Raw genomic sequence first — 19,237 nt, forward strand, 5'->3', positions numbered from 1 at the left:
TGGTGAAGGCAAAACCCATTGGCTTTGCCAATGCTTGTTCTACTGGACTCTCCCAGAATAAGTGGTTGAGCAGTCAACTCTTTCTCCAAGATTTTATACAATGATCACATTAAAGCTCCCTTTCCAGCTGAATCCATTACTTTTAAATATCTCTGTTCTTATAAGCATTAAAAATAGGGAAGCTAAGTATGTAATATACAATAAATGGAAAATCCTAGCATCTTACTGGGCCAAAATACTACCTCAAACGATTTTATGGCAATTTCGTTGTTCTACTGTAAGCTAGAGAATGTATAGTGTTACTATATCGCCACAGATTGTCCTTGGGTAGTCCCATATTATTATTAGAAATATATATGGAATTTTATATGGACCTAATTGCAAGGCTTCAGTTCCTGAGAATTGAAACAGGTTAACAGTGCTGTATAGTTTAACAATGGATGCTAAACAAACCAAAGATGTACTATGTCCTCTTTCCTGCTACATATATGCATACCCCACACATGGTACTTTTTATATTGGCACTTACATTTGTGAGACTTCTCTACAGTATGAGGAGGGCATGATGGAAAAAATATGCTTTTTAATTCCTCCCCACAACTACATATACAGTGAATTCAATCCTGTGTACTTCATAGAAATGTATAGTTTTTTTCTAATTAACACTTGGTTATATAATTTATGTTACCTGTGACGAGAGAAGTCACAGAGAGTACATTGAGGGAAGTTAAGGTTGCATTGCTTATCATAAGTGGAGCATTCACTGTTTCTTGGGTGTTGGATTACAACCTATCTTCGGCCCTGGTGTTTTTTCTCCTTTTAAACAACTGACATTATTTCATGATTGGAACACAAAATGTAACCTTCCATTCTTTTTATTTTTGATTGGGTGTCCTTTAATTCACTTGTGGTGAAGTGGGTTTCCATATTTATTGACAGGAATTTTCTATTGTTTCTCAGTTGGTTGGCTGGCATGGGATTTCCAGGGGTCAGGCTCATCTTATTTCGTAATGGTTTAGAATGTATTATCCAGGATGATTAATTGGTGGTGTTAAGATCTTGGATAAGTTTACTAAAATGTTCTTGACAACTCTTGATACAATTTAAGTTTTATGTAACAAATCCTTGTTTGTCTTTTTAAGAAATGGCTGCAAGCAACTGATCTTCAGAAAGAAGTGTACCAGCATTTAGCTCTTTATGTACCAAAGATATACTGCCGGGGGCCTGATCCAGCCCCAGAAAGGGAAGACATGCTGGCCCAGCATGTCCTTCTTGGACCAATGGAATGGTATCTCTTTGGCGAAGATCCAGTGTTTGGATTTCCAAGACTTGAACAAGCAAATAAACCATCGCACCTCTGTGGTCGAGTTTTCAAAGTGGGAGAACCTACATATTCTTGCAGGTAGTCAAAAATATTATGTATTGTTTAATATAGTTTGGGCCACTTGGTTCTCGTTGTGTTTTTTTTCATTTCTTTGTCTGGTATGTGTCTATTGGATAAAAGGGGAGAGTATCCGAGTGAGCTTACCAATAATAGAACAGAACTGTTCTTCGTAAGGTGCACCAAAAACACACTGTGGCCAAATAAGCAAGGGGTGGACTTAAGACACAAGTAAAACAGACAGTGTCCTTTTAAACTTACTTGGCCTGCAAAGAAAGCATACATGTACATTGAACTGAAATATAGCTCGTCCGAACCTTTAAGCAATGAGTGCATGATTTTAAACTGTGAAATTCATGCATTATATTTTTATTTATCATTTTTAGGTCGAGTCTAGGCAGCGGGCAAGCGCTGCCTCTCGACATGTTGTTAACCTACATCTGTAGGTTTGTAAAATGCCCATCTCACGCCCATCACTTTCATTCGTTCCTTGGCCTGCCTTTTAAAATTCCCTTGATTTTGTAGGTAAATGCTTTAAGTTTGTCCCGCCTTGAGGCTGCTTTGTTACCACCTAGGAGACTGACTTGTATTATTGCACGATCTATCATATATCTTAGTGTGGCGTACTACTTTTTTCTTTTGTCTCGCTGCTTCTCGCTGCATGGCCGTATGTTGCTTCTTCATCTTCCTTGTTTTAGGCATGCCACTGTTTTTTTTTTGTGGGGTCTGTGCACAAGGACTGCCGTTTTTAATTTATTTAATAATTCTTTTTAAAAAGGTTCATATAGCGCAAACTCGGTATGAGGATTGCTTTACATGAGTACCACTTAACAAGTTTAGCAGTTGAAAAATAAACAAACTGGAGCATTTAATACATAAAAAAAAAAAAAAAAAAAAATCCTCAGGCTCTCCCGGCGCAGCGGGAAAGCCAATACTACAATATTCACTGCACTCTGGAAAGTCGCCTCAAAATGCTTTGTGGGCATTTCTTTTTCAAAACATTTTTGCCCATAACTCATTGTGTGGTGGTCCTAGGACAATGGGACCCCCATCGAAACATTCAACTCAATGCACTTTTTCTGTCTGTCAATTCTGGGTCCCCAAACTAGGTTGTGGGGGGACCCCAAAATAGTAACCTCTCCCACCGTCCAATGTCTTTTTAAGCTCTCATGGCTGGAACTTTTGTTTTTACAGCTGGGAGTAGTTTGTGTTTTAAGAGCCTTGTTTGTAATAGTATTGCTATAGGCCTGCTAGGCCTGAAAATGTGTAAGGCCCTACACCCTCGAGGGGCTAAATATATGGTTACACTACATTACGTTACGTTCTGCCATTCTGTTCTCATGTGGTTATGCTCTCTAGGGGTTGACTATATGGTTACAAGATCATGTTTCTCACAAATGTTATTTTTATAGTGGTGTCCTCTAGGGGCTGCTCTGAGCATTGCAGTCAAGATACTACAATATTTGCTGCACTCTGAAACTTGCCCCCTAATGCTTTGCGGGACATTCCTTTTACAAAACATTTTTGCCCACAACTCAACGCACAACCTGCTCTTTCTGTCTGTGTTCCCGTACTAAGTTGTGGGGGGGAACCCCCAAAATAATTATATAAAAAAATAATGGATATGTTTTCATTTTTTGCTGCAGATAGAGGAAGAAGGTAAATAGAAGTGCTTTAGTTATATGCAGGACCACTGGAATTATGTGGCAAAGAGGACCAAATTATGTGGCAGTATTGACCAATTTAAGTAGCAAGAAAAGTCCAGTTATGCATTTACGCCAGTAGGTCTAACTCGAGCAAATGCGAGACCTGTTGCATTGCAGATGCTTATTCTATAGTGCACTCTACCAAGTGGTGTCTTGAGTTACATTAACTCAGGAGTTACAAGCGTATTTAAAATTGTAGTGATTTGGAACGCGAAGCTCCAGATATAGAAGTCTCAAGTTAAAACAAAATGGAAGTAAATACATGTATAAGCAGCAAAAACGTTATAACCACTAGGAACATATTTCCGTACTAGAGCAAGATTATGAATGAAGGTGGTAACAACATAATGAGAATGTCTAAATGGGAGTGGAAGGAGAGCTGAGGACAGAGGTGAGATGGCGGAGCAGGTAGATGGAAAAGGAGAGAGATTGGGGGAAAAAAGTAATGACGGACTTGAAGCTGGTTGGTTTCAGTTCTGATGTTTGTAAATGCGTTTTCTATTTTTTTAGTCAAACTTTCTTTATTGGGTTTTTCGACTAAAACATTTATAGGTAGCATCTAGAGTGACATCAACATTAAATAACAGTGCTAGCATGTTACACATAATTAAATAGAGCGCATGTCAATTGCTAATGTAACAATACATACAGTACCTGTAAAATAAATAGCCAACAGAGCTATCTGATCAAGAACAAGAAATAACACATACCATGAGTGGCAACAAATGGTATCTATTAAAGAGCACTTTGTAGAGAGTACTTTTAGTCCATAGTCTCCCTGAGCCGGACATGTCAAGCCCCATTGATCCCAAACATATTGTATCTGGAAAAGGTGGAGCGGTTGGCAAGACCCAAGGGGAGGCCCCTGGAGTGAAAGGACACCAGTGGTCCCCATTGGTCTTCAAAATGTTTTGTAAATGTCGCGGGAAATATCTTCTAAGCGCTCCATGGTAAGGGCCTGCCAGAGCCTCACATGCCATTGAGTGCCCAAGGGAGCTGCCAGCTTCTTCCACGCTGCTGCCAGTGCCATTTTAGCCAGCCCCAAACATAGCCACAAAATCACCAGGTCACTCGAAGTTTGGTATTTGAGGGAGGTGTCCCTGAGCCCGAGAAGAGCAAAGCCTGGTGAGGTCGGTACTGGATACCCCAGTATGTCTTTAATTTGGGCTAAGATCTCGGACCAGTATGGTCTGAGCACTGGGCAGTTCCACCAAATGTGTCTAAAGTCACCCAACAGTCCGCAGCCCCTCCAGCAAGTATCACTGGTCTTTGTAGGCTAGAGGTGTACCAATCATATAGTGTTTTGTAATGGGCTTTCCTTAGTCTCAAGTAGTGGTTATACTGTGGGATATCCTGCTATGTACGAGACCATTGGTCATCCGAGATCTGCTCGCCCAATTGGTTAGACCAAAACAAACATGTTGTGAGGGATTATGGGAAATCGTATCAAATAGAAGTTTGTACAAGGATGATTTTGCCCCTTTAGAGTCTGTCTGGGTTTTCACAAAGTGTTCTATAGGGCAAGGGTTTCTAGTTGCCTCTTCCCTAATGTCAAGTCGGAGGTCCCAGTGTTGCAACTGTGTATAGTGGTACCTCTCCGATGTTGGCAATCCAAAATATCTGACAGTTTTCAAAAGTGAGGATGTCGGGCTCGTGGAATAGGCCTGATATCACCAGACAGCCCCCCTCCCTCCATCTCTTAAAGGGTCCTTGTGAGAGGCCTTGAGGGAGAGCCGGATTAAAATGAATGGGCGTAAATGGGGATGGAAATTGGGCCCATGCTCCTGTCTTATTTACATTGTCCCAGGTGTTAAGGGTCGTTTTTGTGGGGATGCTTAAATAAACATTACTGGGCCTATCGGGTTTGGGTTTCCACAACAGGTCCCAAATGGAGTGGCCTGTTACTGCACTGTCCATGTGGAGCCAATGTTTATCCGATGTTCTAAGAGACCACTCCGTAATCACCCATGGTTGTGCTCTCTGGTAGTACAATTGAAAGTCAGGCAGAGCCAGTCCCCCCTGCTGCTTGAGACATCCGGAGCACTCAATAAGGGAGCCGAGCCCTGCCGCCTGCCCAACAAATCTAATCAGGGTGGAAAAGAGTCCTTTCTCCACCTGTATAGGTAGGCCCTGGAAGAGGTACAGAAATTGCTGTCACACTGTCATTTTGAGAGCATGAATATGCCCCAGCCAAGGGAAATACAGAGGCACCCAGCGGTGCCCACTGGCACCCATCTCTTAAGGTTTGTCTTCAGTTGTTGAATCAATGAGGGGTAGTTGGCTTTGTAGAGGCCTGAGATGCCGGAGGTGAGTTTAACACCCAGGTATGCGAGTTCCTTTTTTGCCCATTAGAAAGGGAATCTAAGTGCTAAGTCTTCCATTTCAGTGGGGAACAGAGTTAAATTCAGGAAGTAGGGCTTGGATAAGTTAATCCGATATTGTGCCACCCCATCATCCTAGCCAGCTCGCTCTACAAAGCTTGGAGTGAGGTCTTTGGTGATGTTAAGGATAAGAGAACATTGTCTGCAAAAATAGAGATCTTGTGGACCATGGATCCGAATGGTATGCCTCAAATCTCTTCTTCCTTTTGCACCTTCATTGCCAAAGGTTCTATACTAAGGGTGAACAAGAGAGGAGAGGGTGGACGGCCCTGGGGGGTGCCCTTCTCCAACGTTAAAGCTTTTTAATGAATGCCATTTACCAGTAATTTGCCGTCTGGGGTAATATAATTGGCTTGTACCATTGCTAAGAATTTGTGATTAAAGCCAAAGTGCCACATGGCCTGAAATAATAAGGGCCAATTGACTTTTTCTGCTTCCAAAGTGAGCAGTAACGCCGGAATCCACTTCTTGGTCATCTTGTTTATCAAATGTATCACCCGCCTTAAGTTGTCATAGGTCTGCCTCCCCTTTGTAAGTCTGGACTGATACAGGTGGATCAAGTCTGGCATGATTTCCTCTAACTGAGTGGCAAGAATTTTAGAGTATAATTTAGCATCCATGCTAAATAAGGCAATAGGCCTGTAGGAAGAACAAAGTTGCGGGTCCTTCCCTGGTTTAGGAATGACTGATATCAGTGCTTCACTCATCGATCTTGTGACCCCCGGTTTAGTGGCTATATAGTTTTTTTTTGTTTTTTTTAAGAACTCTTTTATTGAGTTTATATGTGCAGACCAAACAAACATAATGCAGCGCATATCTAATAAGACCCCTCCCTCCCCCAAATACCTTTTCTCATCTGAAAAAGTGCTTCCACAGCCAGGAATATATATCCAAATTTGCTAAGCCTTCAGTGCCACCTGTCAGTCCCCAATACATGGTAGTACTATATTGAAATCAATTCATATACAGTCTATGCATAACAGAGTTTTCATATGACTACAGTTGGTTATCACCATCATTACGTACATTTGCAAACCCCCTTAGTTAATCATCAGTGTCAGTACTCCTCCTGGAACTTGACCCGTCAGTTGCAGTGAATTGCTCCAGCAAGTTTCCCCATGCTATCAGATCAGTAAGTACAACCTCATCCCTACGCACTATCTGTGTATGTTGTTCCTCTGCCGCTCCTCACTCCCATCCAACCTATGGCCACTCTGTGTTCGGCCAGCACTAGGGCCAGCTGTTCCAGTTTTTGAGGGACTTTCCACCTCCTGGGCTTCGTCACCTCCCCCAGCAAACATGTCAATGGTTTCAATGCTATATCCAATCCAGTGGCTTCTGCAACCTTTACATCCACCTCCTGCCAGAACTGCTGCACCTCCCTACAGGACCAGGCCAGATGTAAGAAGGAAGTGTTAAACTCACCACAACAGGGACACCTGGCTCCCCTTGCCGGGTCAGTCTTATTGAGATGAATGGGTGTAACCCAAGTACAGTGTACAAAATTGAAATGTAGGAGCTTAAATCTGTTATTGCATGAAACCGCGCGCACCAGCAACAGGGCCCTGGCCCAATCGGCGTCTTCCACTTGTTCCCCCAACTCCTGCTCCCAGGCGCTGTGCGCCACATAGATCGTATTTGTCATGTCCTCCCAAAGGGCTCTATAAAATAGGGTGATTCAGTGTCTCCCATCTCCCCAATTTAGCAGCCCATTGAACACCCTTTAGGACGGCGGGGCAGCTTGAAACTCATGCCAGAGCTCCCGCACCACACTTTCCATCCTAATATAGTGCAGGAAATGACCTGGACCCAAACCAAACGTTTTCTGTGTCTCCTAAAAAGATATGAACAACCCATTGGGGAATAAATCCCCCACAACGATACAACCCCGACTCTCCAGCTGTTCATAGGCATGGAATTATCAATATCACGGAAGGGAGCTAGATCGTACACCTTGAGTTCCCTGTCGAATGCAGCACGGCGAAGCACCTTCTTAACCACCTGTTCGCAGATCTGTGCAGTATGCTACACCAGGTAAGGGACAGTTGTCTTCGACCATCCACTTCTCATCAGGATGTGCGTTAAGGTATCAGTGCCCAGCAGTCCCTCAAAAAGTCGCTTCTCCCAGCCATCCGTCTCAGTCAGACATTTCGCAGCATGCTGTAAATGTGCAGCATAGTAATGTAGCCTAACATTAGGAATCGCAAACTCCCTGTCCTCCAGATCCACTTGCAATATGACACTACTTTGACGTGCGGCCCAGACCAGCAAGACTAATAAGCTATCCAACCGGGTAAATAACCGAAGGGCCAATGGAAACAATGAATTTTGTACCAGATACAAACAGCGGGGAATAAACACCATCTTCGCGATTGCTGCTCTCCCCATCACAGAAAGTAGCAATTTATTCCAGAACAAAACTGAGCACCCCAGGCCTGACACCACTCTTTCTGTGTCTCACGTGCTGCTGCAGTATGGGTAACCCATATGCCCAAATATGAAGCTTTCCAACTCCCAGTGGAGACCAACCACCGGCAGATCATCCGGATGCCTGCTACAAATTACACCCAGCGAGTTCTGCGCTAAAGGTTTTTATAAAACTGGGCTGTGAAGCCATCTGGCCTCAGTGATTTGTATAGCTTAAGTGCTGCTATTACTGCCCCGACCTCCTCTTCCCTAATGGCTTCGTACAGATCTCGTTCTGTTCTCAAGTGACTTGTGGCGGGGAAATCTCCTCTAGATAGTGTAGTTGATTGGCTCTCTTCGTTTTCTGTTTTTTTTTTTTTTTTTTTTTTTTTATTTTTACAAATGACTGTTGGTCATCCTGGTGTCTCATTTCGTGTGGGTGTGATTTCTAGAGAGATGGTCCGCTCTAGAAAAGGATTGGGAGCTGGAAACATTGGTTTTAAGATTTAAATCTGAAATCGGATAACGTCTTTGCTTTTTGAGATTTTAAAGACGCACCAACTGTATTCTTGCTGGGGAAAGTGAATAGCATTATTTATTAGTCAGGGCACTTTGAAATTTAATTTTGTCTTCTAGAGGGAGCCAATGTAGTTTTCTCAGATTGGAGATGATATGCTCAGATTACTTAGTTCTAGGTAGGTGTTGAACAGCTGAATGTAGGATAGCACAAAAGTAAAGAGTGGTGGGTGTGTCAACTTGAGTACTCCTATAAGGCTGGCATTCCCATTGCTGATTTGAGAAATAATCATGGCTTGTACCACTAGTCGGAAGCTAGTTTGTAGCAAGTGGAGTTTTTGTTTAATGAGATTAGTGTCAGTGTATCCAATTTTATGGATCAGTTCTCTTTATTACGTTTCATCAAGATTACCATGAATACCTTGCATTCACTACACATTATGTCAGTTTGCATACCCTTTAAAGTATTTGGCGGAGGGTAGAGGCGGAGGGTAGAGGCGGAGCGGAGTGTCTGGAAGACATAAGGATGCGGGTGAGTATGGTCATCTTGACCGCCACTATCCGCCCCATTCAGGACATCTGTAGACAGCTCTATGAATCAGGGTCCTAGTGCATCTTTGAGAGGAGCGTAGCCTAATTAACCGTTAGTGTCTTGTGGATCAAGGGTGCAAGCTTGATGCCCATGTAGGGCTAAGAGTCAGATGTCCACTCAAATGGGTACACTGACCGCAAAGCCTTTTCTAGGGCAGGGGATACCAACAGATTGAGGATTGGTGATTTTTGTATATTAGTTTTAAACACAGCCAATGCACCAAAGACACAGAGCTCTTCATTTAGGACGGGGCGAGATCTTAGGAGCGCTGTAAGAGAGAGAATGACATTGTCAACAAATAGACTAATTCTGTGTTGTGTTCCTCTGAACGGAATACCCAGGATATTGGGGTTGTTCCTCGTTCCATGTGCTAGAGGCACCATATGGAGCTCAAAGAGGAGAGGGGGCAGCCCTGTTGCGTCCCTCTCTGGATCGGAAATGATTGTGAAACCGTACTGTTGACTTTCAAAGGTGTTTTTGGGGCTCTATATATGTTCTCAACCTATTTGCTGAAACAAGTCCCGAGATTGAACCACCGGAGCGTAGCAAAGAGGTATTGCCATTGCACCCAGTCAGCCCTTTTTCTGCGTCGATGGAGTAATTGAAAAGCTTGGTTAGTAGTGCTGCCAGTTCATAGCAGAAAGTTTTATAAAACTAGGCAGTAAATCCGTCTGGGCAAGGAGCCTTCAAGGGCTTCAGGCCGGCTATGGCAGAGACCACCTCCTCTATGTGAATGGGGTGGTCCAGTGCTGCGGCCTTTGTGTTAGGCAGAATAGAAGACCTGAAATGCCTCGTCGTCCTCCCTCACTGTCTCCGTCATGGCGGAAGGGCTGGTGCGGATTGTTTTGATAGCCCTGGCGTGGACCTGGCTACGCAAACGATGTGCACGCATACACCCCCTATGGTTGCCATGTAGGTAGAATTCATGCTTAAGGTGCAGGATTGTGTACTCAGCCCTGTCGTGGTCAAGACATCTAAGCAGGAAGCAGACTTTTTCCCAGTTCCTCCAGACAGGGCGGGCCCCAGTTCGTTTGTGGACAGTCTCCAAGTCTGCCACCTCTTTTTCTAGAGCCTCACTTTTCTCCCTCCGACGGCAATGCTGCCGCTGATATTACAATCAATTGCCCCCTAAGAACAAACTTTAGGGCTTCTCATACCGAGGCGAGCGGAGTGTCCCCTGTGCCATTAGTCTGTAGGTATGTCATTGCTTTTTTAACAACAGTGACGTTGGCCGGAGAGCGTAAAAGATTGTCCTGTAGTCGCCAGGGTGAACCCGCCACCAGATACGTGGGCACCTGCAAGGACAGGTGCAGAGGTGCGTGGTCTACTGTATCCAATTTAAAAGTGCAGTTCACCTCAGAGGATAGCGAGTGAATGATCCAAAATATGAGAAACTTTACTCAAGTTTTTAGGTTTTCTTAGGAAACGTGATTTTCTTGGTTTCCTTGGGAAATTTTGATGCCATCCAATCAGCAAGTCTCTTTAGACCTATTTTCAAAAAAGTTGATATCTAGGGGGGAGGACGTTTCCAGGTTAATTTGAGTGCAAAAGTATCCAAAAATTTCAAAAGTAAAATCATCGGGTGTTCTTGAATTAAAAAACACATATGCAAAGAACTAAACAAAGAAGCTAGTTAATTGGGAAAATGCAGGTATGTGGAAAGAGGAAGCTGAATAAAACTTTGTGTTTTTTTTTAATTTAAATAATGGAATCAATGAAACACCACAAAAATAGAATTCACTCTTGAAATAGCAAAAGGAAATGTTAGAGTGGAGGCACAGACGCTCCAGGTGAAGGCTTTAAGAATTACATTGAAATCCGATAACCATGATGCTTGAAACATGAAGTGTAAACATTACATTATTTATGAGACTTTTATTTTTATGTTGTCTTTATTTTATTTTCCATATTCAATAGAACAAACTTTGCAGTGTAATGTAGGTACCACTTTTGTGTAAGTAAAAGAGAAAACATAAAGAACAACACAACCATTAGGTCCTAAACATGCAGTAGACCGAAAGTATATAAATTGATTCAAGTGTCTCTGTTTGTTAGTGCTTTATTTGCTTGTGCACAATAAGTAGTTACGTTAGCATCTTCCCTGGGAATGGTGCGGGTGAGGGCTGGCCACCATGCAAATTTGTGGTTTGGTGTTTGTATTGCAGTATGAGGCAAGTACTGGCTTGTCATGTGACTACTTTGTTTTCGCACTTCATGACTTTGTCCCAGTTTATCAAGGTAGACTGCCTCATCTTAAGGTAATAGTTGCTCCCCAGGTGTTTTTTTGTTTTAATAATTAATTTGAATCTCTTTAGCTGAATCCAGAATGCTTGAGCCCTGCATAAACACCACTGCTGCTACCCCATCACGTTTCCTTTGCTATGCTGAGAGCACTAACTTCAGCATCTGCACATTCTCTACCACATCTAGCCAGGTAGAATGTTTGATGTGAGCTCCATGAAATGCCCATTTTTCAAGCAGTAGGGCTAAAATCCAAAATTGAGATCTGTTATGAGATACTTTGCATTGCACAGCCCTTGTATACTGTGTGAATGACTTTTTTTCTGTTTCTAAATATGTACTTATTGTGAGACTGAGGACATATGGGGACGTGGTGCCATCAATACATCGAATTACGTGCAAAAATTGGCTACCTGCAACTCCTGCGCTGTGCTGGAGAAAGTTATATGATGATGTATTCCCTAGAACATCGCATCCAGCAAACCCTTAAAAACATAGAAAGGGCACTCTCTGATATCACACCTGCCACAGCAATGACATTTTGGTAAATCCCAAAGGATATAAGATCAAGTGAGCCTAGTGCCTGCACTTGAGTGGGTATGGCATTGCTTCTGAGAGTGTTTCTCTTAAGCTGAGGCCTTATTTCTGCAGTTAGTTCTAAAATAAATGCACTACTCAGCCTCTATTTATCAAATATTCCCTCCTCTTTCTCTGAAGGGCATTGAGAAACTGCATCCTCCTCGCAATCACGTACAGCGCTGCCGTTGTAGAACACCCTGATGCATTTTGGGCCTTTTTATGCGTTGCACTTGGTTACCACCTTATCATCGTTGGGGGTAACTTGCATGTGCAAAATCCACGTTTTGTGACTAGTCTGTACTTGCGAATGGTTGATACATGCTACGTTAAGATCGGTATTCGCGAATCGGCAACAGCGACTCGTAAACTCTGGTCGCTAAAATACTGATTCGGTAACTTGCCAGTTCTGAAAATTAGCACAACAAGAGCTTTTGGTACATTTGCAAGACCCATTTTTACATGCGGTAGTCAGTTTGCGACTGGTTACCGATTCGTTAATGCTTCGTACATCTAGCCCTTACTTTCCAGAAAATCACAGGAGATCCGCAAGGTGGATTTGCAGTGTGCAGTTAATACAAGGTAAGGTTCAGTTGCTGATGTCAGCCACCTACTTCCAGCTCTGGACCAACACTCCTCAAGCTTTCCTAACCCCCCAAAAAATGAGGGATTGATCAAGAAAATGGGACCAAATCACAACTGTTTCCACTGGTCTTGAGCTGAGAAGACACCGAGAACCATTAGGATGTTGAGTTAAGTCGGAGTGTGAAGGTTATGGAGACATATTACAGTGTCAAAGCCGTTGGTATTGAGCCACTTATCCTAAACAGATGTCTCAAAGTACCCTGAAAACACTCTGGCATTAAAGTATGCTCTGTGTATCATCATCTCTGATCTTCCATCCGACCATCTCTTGTAGGATCGTAGTAGTCTCAGGAAAAGTATTTGTAACAAGAGGCCTCAAAGCAACGCCCCTCAGTAGCCTACAGTTTTCTTGGAGTCAGTATGGCACCCTTCAACAGCTGCTTTCAATATTGGGACACCAAAGTATGTACACCAAGGTTGTGTAAGAAAACTCTGAAAAGGGACTACACTCCAATACGAGTGTTTCCTGTGAAGTGCTTACACTTTGAAGAGAGAAGTTGCCTTTGTGCGATCATGCACCAGGGAGTTTGCATAGCCCCCAATGAGAAAAAATTATTTAATGCCCGACAATAGAGACAGATACCACAGATTAAGAAAGCAAGTTGACTACGTAGCCGAGGATGTCTTCTTTTGACATTGTCAAGCGGAGATCTCCTTGTCTTGGCAAGGTGCACAGCCAGTCTCAGTATTCCCTTGGTAGCTCCCAACCAAAACCTCTGTATTTTGATTTTGGGACTATTCAACTGAGACCATCGGCCAGACCTGTTCTGAGGGTAATAGCACTGTAATGGATAATTCTACTCAATATTCAACACTCCTACCTCCTTTTTTTTTTGTTTTTTTGTTTGTTTGTTTGCATTCTCCTGCTGCTATAAACATTATTTGCTTATTTCTGACACTAGTTGGTAGGTTGGACTCTGATGAGCTTAGTATTGATGCCATTGTGGGGTTTGAATCTTACCTCTAGAGATCTATAATGATATCTTTAAAAGTGATGAGGCATGGCATAAGAAGGTTCAGAATTTTCCGCTGTCTGTTAGGTTTTATTCTAGTTAAAGGGAGAACTGAAGATCCCCATAATGCTGTGCCATTGTAATGCCTGCTATGTACTTAAAGACACCACCTCCTGCCATTCCACCCTTAAGCACTGGGACAGTCTAAGCATAAATCCACATATCAGCATGCTTCTGCAGTATAGGACCAGTTCTTTAGGGTGAGAGAGGCGATGAGGTTGATTTGAAAATTCATTCTGCTATGGAAAAAAAAAGGTTTGAAGCCAGTATTTGGACTTTTCGATGTCTGCAAAACTGTGATTCAAACTGGATAAATTCAGAATGCTAGCCCTTATTTACATTCACACCCAAACTCCTCAGGGATCCTAGATGACACCTTGCAGTCTGAACTGGTCTTTTTCATACTCCTGTTAGAAGAAAATTGACTGAAAACATTCCTGTGAATACATGGTACTGCTGGTGGCACACCTAAGGAAGTAAGATTTTAAACTCTTCCTTTCTAGACTAGGTCTTCAGATCCATTACTCAAAGTAGTTAACAACTTCCACCTCCAGATCAGGGTAGCCTTTACCTATGAGTTACTTTAGGTACTAAAAATGTAAGAGTTTCTTACAGAATGCAGCCATTTTTTTTTTTTTACAGAAACCACCATGCTTAACAGTGTGTCTGATGTATTTTCCTAATTGGCCTGTTGTGTTATGTTTTTTCATTTTGGCGAATGCCTGGCTGACTCTGAGACAGTTTGGGCAGTGCTTAAAAGACAGTTGAGCTAGTTCATTCAGAATTGGGAAGACACATTCAGTCTAAGCCTGGGATCTCTGTAATCCCTACTGTGTGATGCCTCCCAGAGAAACACTGGAATGATGTTCCTTTCCATCAAGAATTATTGTCACAGACTGTGACTGGTGCTTCGCTAAAAGAATGGTAAGCCCATATGTGTGAGCTCCTGTTCAAGTCACTTGGTCCAGTTAGGAACCTCTGCATCCCTGGGTAGTATATCTACCCCTGAAAACCTTCCCCTCGTCAATATGGTCACATTCTGCCATGATTCATGCAGACAGTACCACTGAATCTGGAAGCTCATACAACCTTTGGTGAGTGATAACCAGCAATATAGAGATACACAGAAGTGTGCCTCCCAGATGTCAAACATTGAAGGAGATTCCTTCAGCAAAGTGTTTCTGGAGAACCACATTGATTGTCATATGACAGGTCTTTGCACAACCTCTTTCGTGACTGATGATGCAAATAGATTTCTTCACCACCGTAAAGCTGCTCCCTCTGTATCAACATTGCTGGGTTTTTATCTTGAGTATTTGGATGCAATTTGGGGACTACCAGTAGTCTCACATCCCCAGGTTCACAGTCTTTATTTGTACCATTGCTTGGAGGCAGTTAGCCAATTGAAGGGCAACCAGAATAATTTGTCCACAATAGTATCATCTCTATAGTTGTTTGACAATAGTTGAAATGTTTATCTTACTTGTGGCTTTTCTGGATTACCTTATGATCAGACAAGGGCTGCTAATATAACATTTCTCTTGTGCACCAGATCTTTGGGAGGGGTCATTGCTAGAACCCTGTGTCCAAGATGCAATCCACGCTGTAGAAAACCAGGGTTCTCTCTTTTTTTTAATTTATAGAGATCCCATAGCTTGAAGATGAACATAGTCATCAAATTCACCAGTCTTGAGTTTTCAGCACCTAGACCTTGTGTGCTGTGCTCTCCTCTGCATGGCTGAGTGCAGGGAACAGACTCCTTTAACTACTTCTCCCTCTTCTTCCATGCTGCTTTATTTCTGGTCGTGTTCACTACCATGTGAATGTACTGTGAATGCATTGCCTGTAAATGGGTGTTTTCTCCAACTAAGATTGAGGGTAGCTCTTTTACCCTGACTAGAGTGAGGGTTCCTACTTGAACAGGGTGCAATCCACTGCCAACTGGAGACCCCATTTCTAACTTGGGAGATCAGCGTTAAGGATAGGACTTGTATATCTGCTTGACATACAGTGACTGGTGTACACTACTTCCATATCTCAGACCACATACTGTTTTTTTCCTTTTTGTTGTCCTTCTCTTCTTTTTGCCTCCTTTAAACTTTGCAACTTTTGGATTATCCACAATCTTTGTCTCAGTCTGGGGAACCATCAGCAGTTGCTGCAGATTTGGTGTTTGAGCAGGAGAAGCTGGAAACCTATTTGGTGCCTCGGCTCAAAGTTCTGTAATGAACTCAAGTGTCCTATAAAGGGCCTCATTGAAAAGGAGGAGCTGCAAAAAGCTTTGAGGGCCTGGTTGGCAGCAAAGAAGGATGATAAGCCCACAGAGGAGGAAAATGATGTTGTGGGGAAAGAAGAGAAAAACCTACATGAGGGTGGGGTGGATAACCAGGATCTACCTGGGAGGAAGGCACCTTCAGGGGCAAGCAGCAGTGTTTTTTCAAGAAATCTAACCCCAGAGGAGCTAGAGGATAGGCGGCTCCAGATTGAGAAGCTCAAGCTAGAGCAAGAGAGGGAGCTTTAGTTGGAACTAGCCAGGTTCAAAAGGGAGGCAGAGAAGGAGAAAACAATGTAGAGAAAGAGAAAATCACCATAGAAGAGAAAAATGCTTTTAGCTCAAGAACTGAGTCTGAAGGAGCTGGATCTAAAGAACAAGTCCAACACAGATGGTGGCAGAAGTACAACAGAGCGGTCTGAGGGGAAGGTGTGTATACCCAAGGATGTGGTAAAAGATTTTGCTGTGGGGGATGACGTACAACAGTGGTTCAGGGGTTATGAGGTGGCGCTGAGGATGCACAGATTCCCTGAGAGAGACTGGGGGGGCAGGCCTGTTGAAGTATTTCTCAGTAGAGGGGAGGGACACCTTGTTGGCCTTAGAAGTACTGGGTCAAGTTCATTGAGAGTGCTAAACTTGGTTCTCAAACTTGGGAGAAGTATGCTGATTCTTTCTACAGGGCACTGGATGGCTGGGTGAAGGCCAGCGAGTTAACAGACTATAAGGGGCTGTACAATTTAATAGCATTGGAGTCTAGTCGTTGCTTTCCAGAGCTGCACCAGCACTTGATTGACCGCAAGCTTACTGACCCCAGGAAGCTTGCCAAGGAGTCTCAGCACCAGGGTTCAAAATAAATTGTATGTAGGACACTCAGACAAGGGTGGGCAGGGTTCCCAACTGAAGAAGGAAGGAATGGGGGGGGGAGGATACAACTAAGGAGTTCACAAAAGGGCCCCATACTGGTTCCCAGCATAGGGTTTCCCAACCCCCTGTAGAGAAGAAAAGTTGGTTCCCTTCAGGAAGGCCTGCAGGAATGGGACCCCTGAAGTGTTTCACCTGTGGCCAGGAAGGGCGTAGCTCCTCGCCGGTGGGCAGACACTAGGGGTGGCAAGTGTAGCACTTGGGAAGGAATTGGCCCCAGTTAGTGGTGGGAGCAAGCTGAGTTGACCCTAGCCTCCCTGGGTGAAGTGGTCTAGTAAACCCGACAATATTAAGAAGTACAGGCAGTGGGTGACCATCAATGGGAGGCGAGTGGAGGCTCTGAGAGAGACCGGGAGCCAGTATGACAACTGTCCACTGTCATCTGGTGTCTCAACAACAGGTAAACCTAATTAATGTGGTCTACCAGGTTGTAGCCGTAGACAACAGTGACTTACAACGTCTGGTAAGGCAGGTTCCCTTTGAATGAATAGGGGTGGGAGGGATCAGGTTCGTTGAGCGTAGCTGAGAGTCCATCGATGCCTGATGACTGTCTGCTAGGGAATGACCTGGAGCATACTGCCTAGAAGAAGGTATGCCCCATTTTTGAGGGCCTTAGGAAGCAGGTCGAGGCCCAGGCAGCTGGTGATGCTTCAGGATCTCACCTGATCTTCTAGGAGAACGATCTCCTGTATAGCGAGCTTAAGGTTGCTGTGCCTGGGATAGCCTGTGTGCTGGTGATACCCCAGCGTTTCAGAGCCTTCCTACTGGGTCTAGCTCATGATGTGCCATTGGCAGGTCATTTGGGGCAGAGCAAGACCTTTGACAGGCTTGTCACCCACTTTTAGCGGCCCCAAAGCGGCCCCAAATGAGGAAGGCCTCAGATGCAATCTGCAGGACCTGTCAAACATGCCAGGCGAGTGGCAAAACTGGGAAGAGGTGCGAGGCTCCTATTCAATCGTTTCCTGTCATGAGCACCCCTTTTGAGCGGATGGGCATTGACATTGTGTGGCCTCTGGATCACAAGACTGCTATAGGCGACAGGTTTATCCTTGTCTTGGTAGACCATGCCACCTGGTATCTGGAAGCTATACCTCTGAAGACAGTGACTGCACCTACAGTGGCCAGGGCACTTATGGGGATCTTTACCCGTGTGGGGTTCCCCAAGGTGGTAGTATCTGACCAGAGTACCAATTTCATGTTGTTGTACATGGAGGTACCACCACACGCCTTCCACGTGGCCTTCAAGTTCACCATGCCTTACCACCCCCACAGCAATGGGTTGGTTGATAGGCTCAACTGGACCCTAAAGGGCAGGATTATGGGTCTCTCGGAACCCATGAGGCGTAAGTTTGACGGACGTCCTGTTACCATGCCTGTTTTTTGCCTACAGCGAGGTAACGCAGAAGGGGTTGGCTTTAGCCCTTTTGAACTTCTCAAGGGGCACCCTGTGAGAGGGCCTCTCAGTTTGGTGAAGGAGGACTGAAAGCAAACTCCCAAGCACACCCCGCGATATATTTAGTTGCATGCTGGCCTTCAGGAACCAGACAACCTGCGTTCGGTAACTCACCCAAGAGAATCTGGAAGCTAGGCAGGAAGACATGAAGGGTTGAAATGACAGGAATACAACTCTGGTTGAGTTTCAGCCTTGCCAGAAGGTGTGGGTGATGGGCCTGGTAGAGCCCTGTGTTCTCCAAGACAGTTGGTCTGGGCCATTTGAGGTGAAGGAGCGCAAGTGCGATGTCACCTACCTGATGGACATGCAAACTCTTAGGAACCCTTTGAGGGTCCTACATGTGAACTGCCTCAAGCCACATTTTGAGAGGTCTGACCAGGAGAGTGAGCCTCTCCCTGAACTCCTCTCTGACAAAGAACAGGATGGCTCAGTAGAGGGTGTGAACCTCTCCCCTACTCTGACCCTAGAACAGCAGAGGGACTGTCACCAGTTGCTGGAACAGTTCGCCTCTATGTTCTCACTCACTCCTGGATTCACCCAATGGTGTACTCATGACATTGTCACTGGGTACAGCCTACCTGTTAAGCACAAGTCTTACAGGGTGACTGATAGAGTGAGAAATAGCATCAAAGAGGAAGTCTCTAAGATGCTGGAGCTAGGAGTAATTCAGCACTGCAACAGCCTTTGGTCTAGCCCAGTGGTTCTGGTTCCCAAGGCTGTTCCACCCGATGTCACCCCTGAACTGAGGTTCTGTGTTAACTACCCGGGGCTCAGTGCAGTCACTAAGACTGACACGCACCCAATCCTCTGAGCTGTTGACCTCATTGACAGGTTGGGAGTTGCCAAGTTCCTCTGCACGTTTGATGTAACAACTGGGTCCTGGCAGATTGCCTTTACTGAGAGGGCCAAAGAGAGGCTGGTGTTCTCAACACCAGAGGGGTATTACCAGTTCCGTGTTATGCCCCTTGGGTTGAAGAGAATGCCCCAACCACCTTCCAGAGTCTGGTCAACCAGGTCCTGGCTGGGTTGGAGAACTTCAGTGCTGTCTACCTGGATGACATTGCTGTCTTTGCCTCTAACTGGGAGAACCACTTGTACCACCTCCAGGAGGTGTTGAGGGCTCTACATAGTGCA

The 19,237-nt window shown here is 44.4% G+C and overlaps 1 protein-coding gene across 3 annotated transcripts in view; it reads left to right on the plus strand.

Moving 5' to 3' along the window:
• The window catches only part of UBR2 (ubiquitin protein ligase E3 component n-recognin 2), a 1,248,744-nt gene that overhangs the window by 29,019 nt on the left and 1,200,488 nt on the right, over window positions 1–19,237 (plus strand). For all 3 annotated transcript variants that reach the window (XM_069233963.1, XM_069233965.1, XM_069233964.1), the window contains exon 2: window positions 1,143–1,402. In XM_069233963.1, the coding sequence (XP_069090064.1) occupies window positions 1,143–1,402 (260 nt within the window). The remainder of the gene's footprint in view (window positions 1–1,142; window positions 1,403–19,237) is intronic.

Source organism: Pleurodeles waltl, chromosome 5 (genome assembly GCF_031143425.1).
Source record: "Pleurodeles waltl isolate 20211129_DDA chromosome 5, aPleWal1.hap1.20221129, whole genome shotgun sequence".
NCBI lineage: Eukaryota > Metazoa > Chordata > Amphibia > Caudata > Salamandridae > Pleurodeles > Pleurodeles waltl.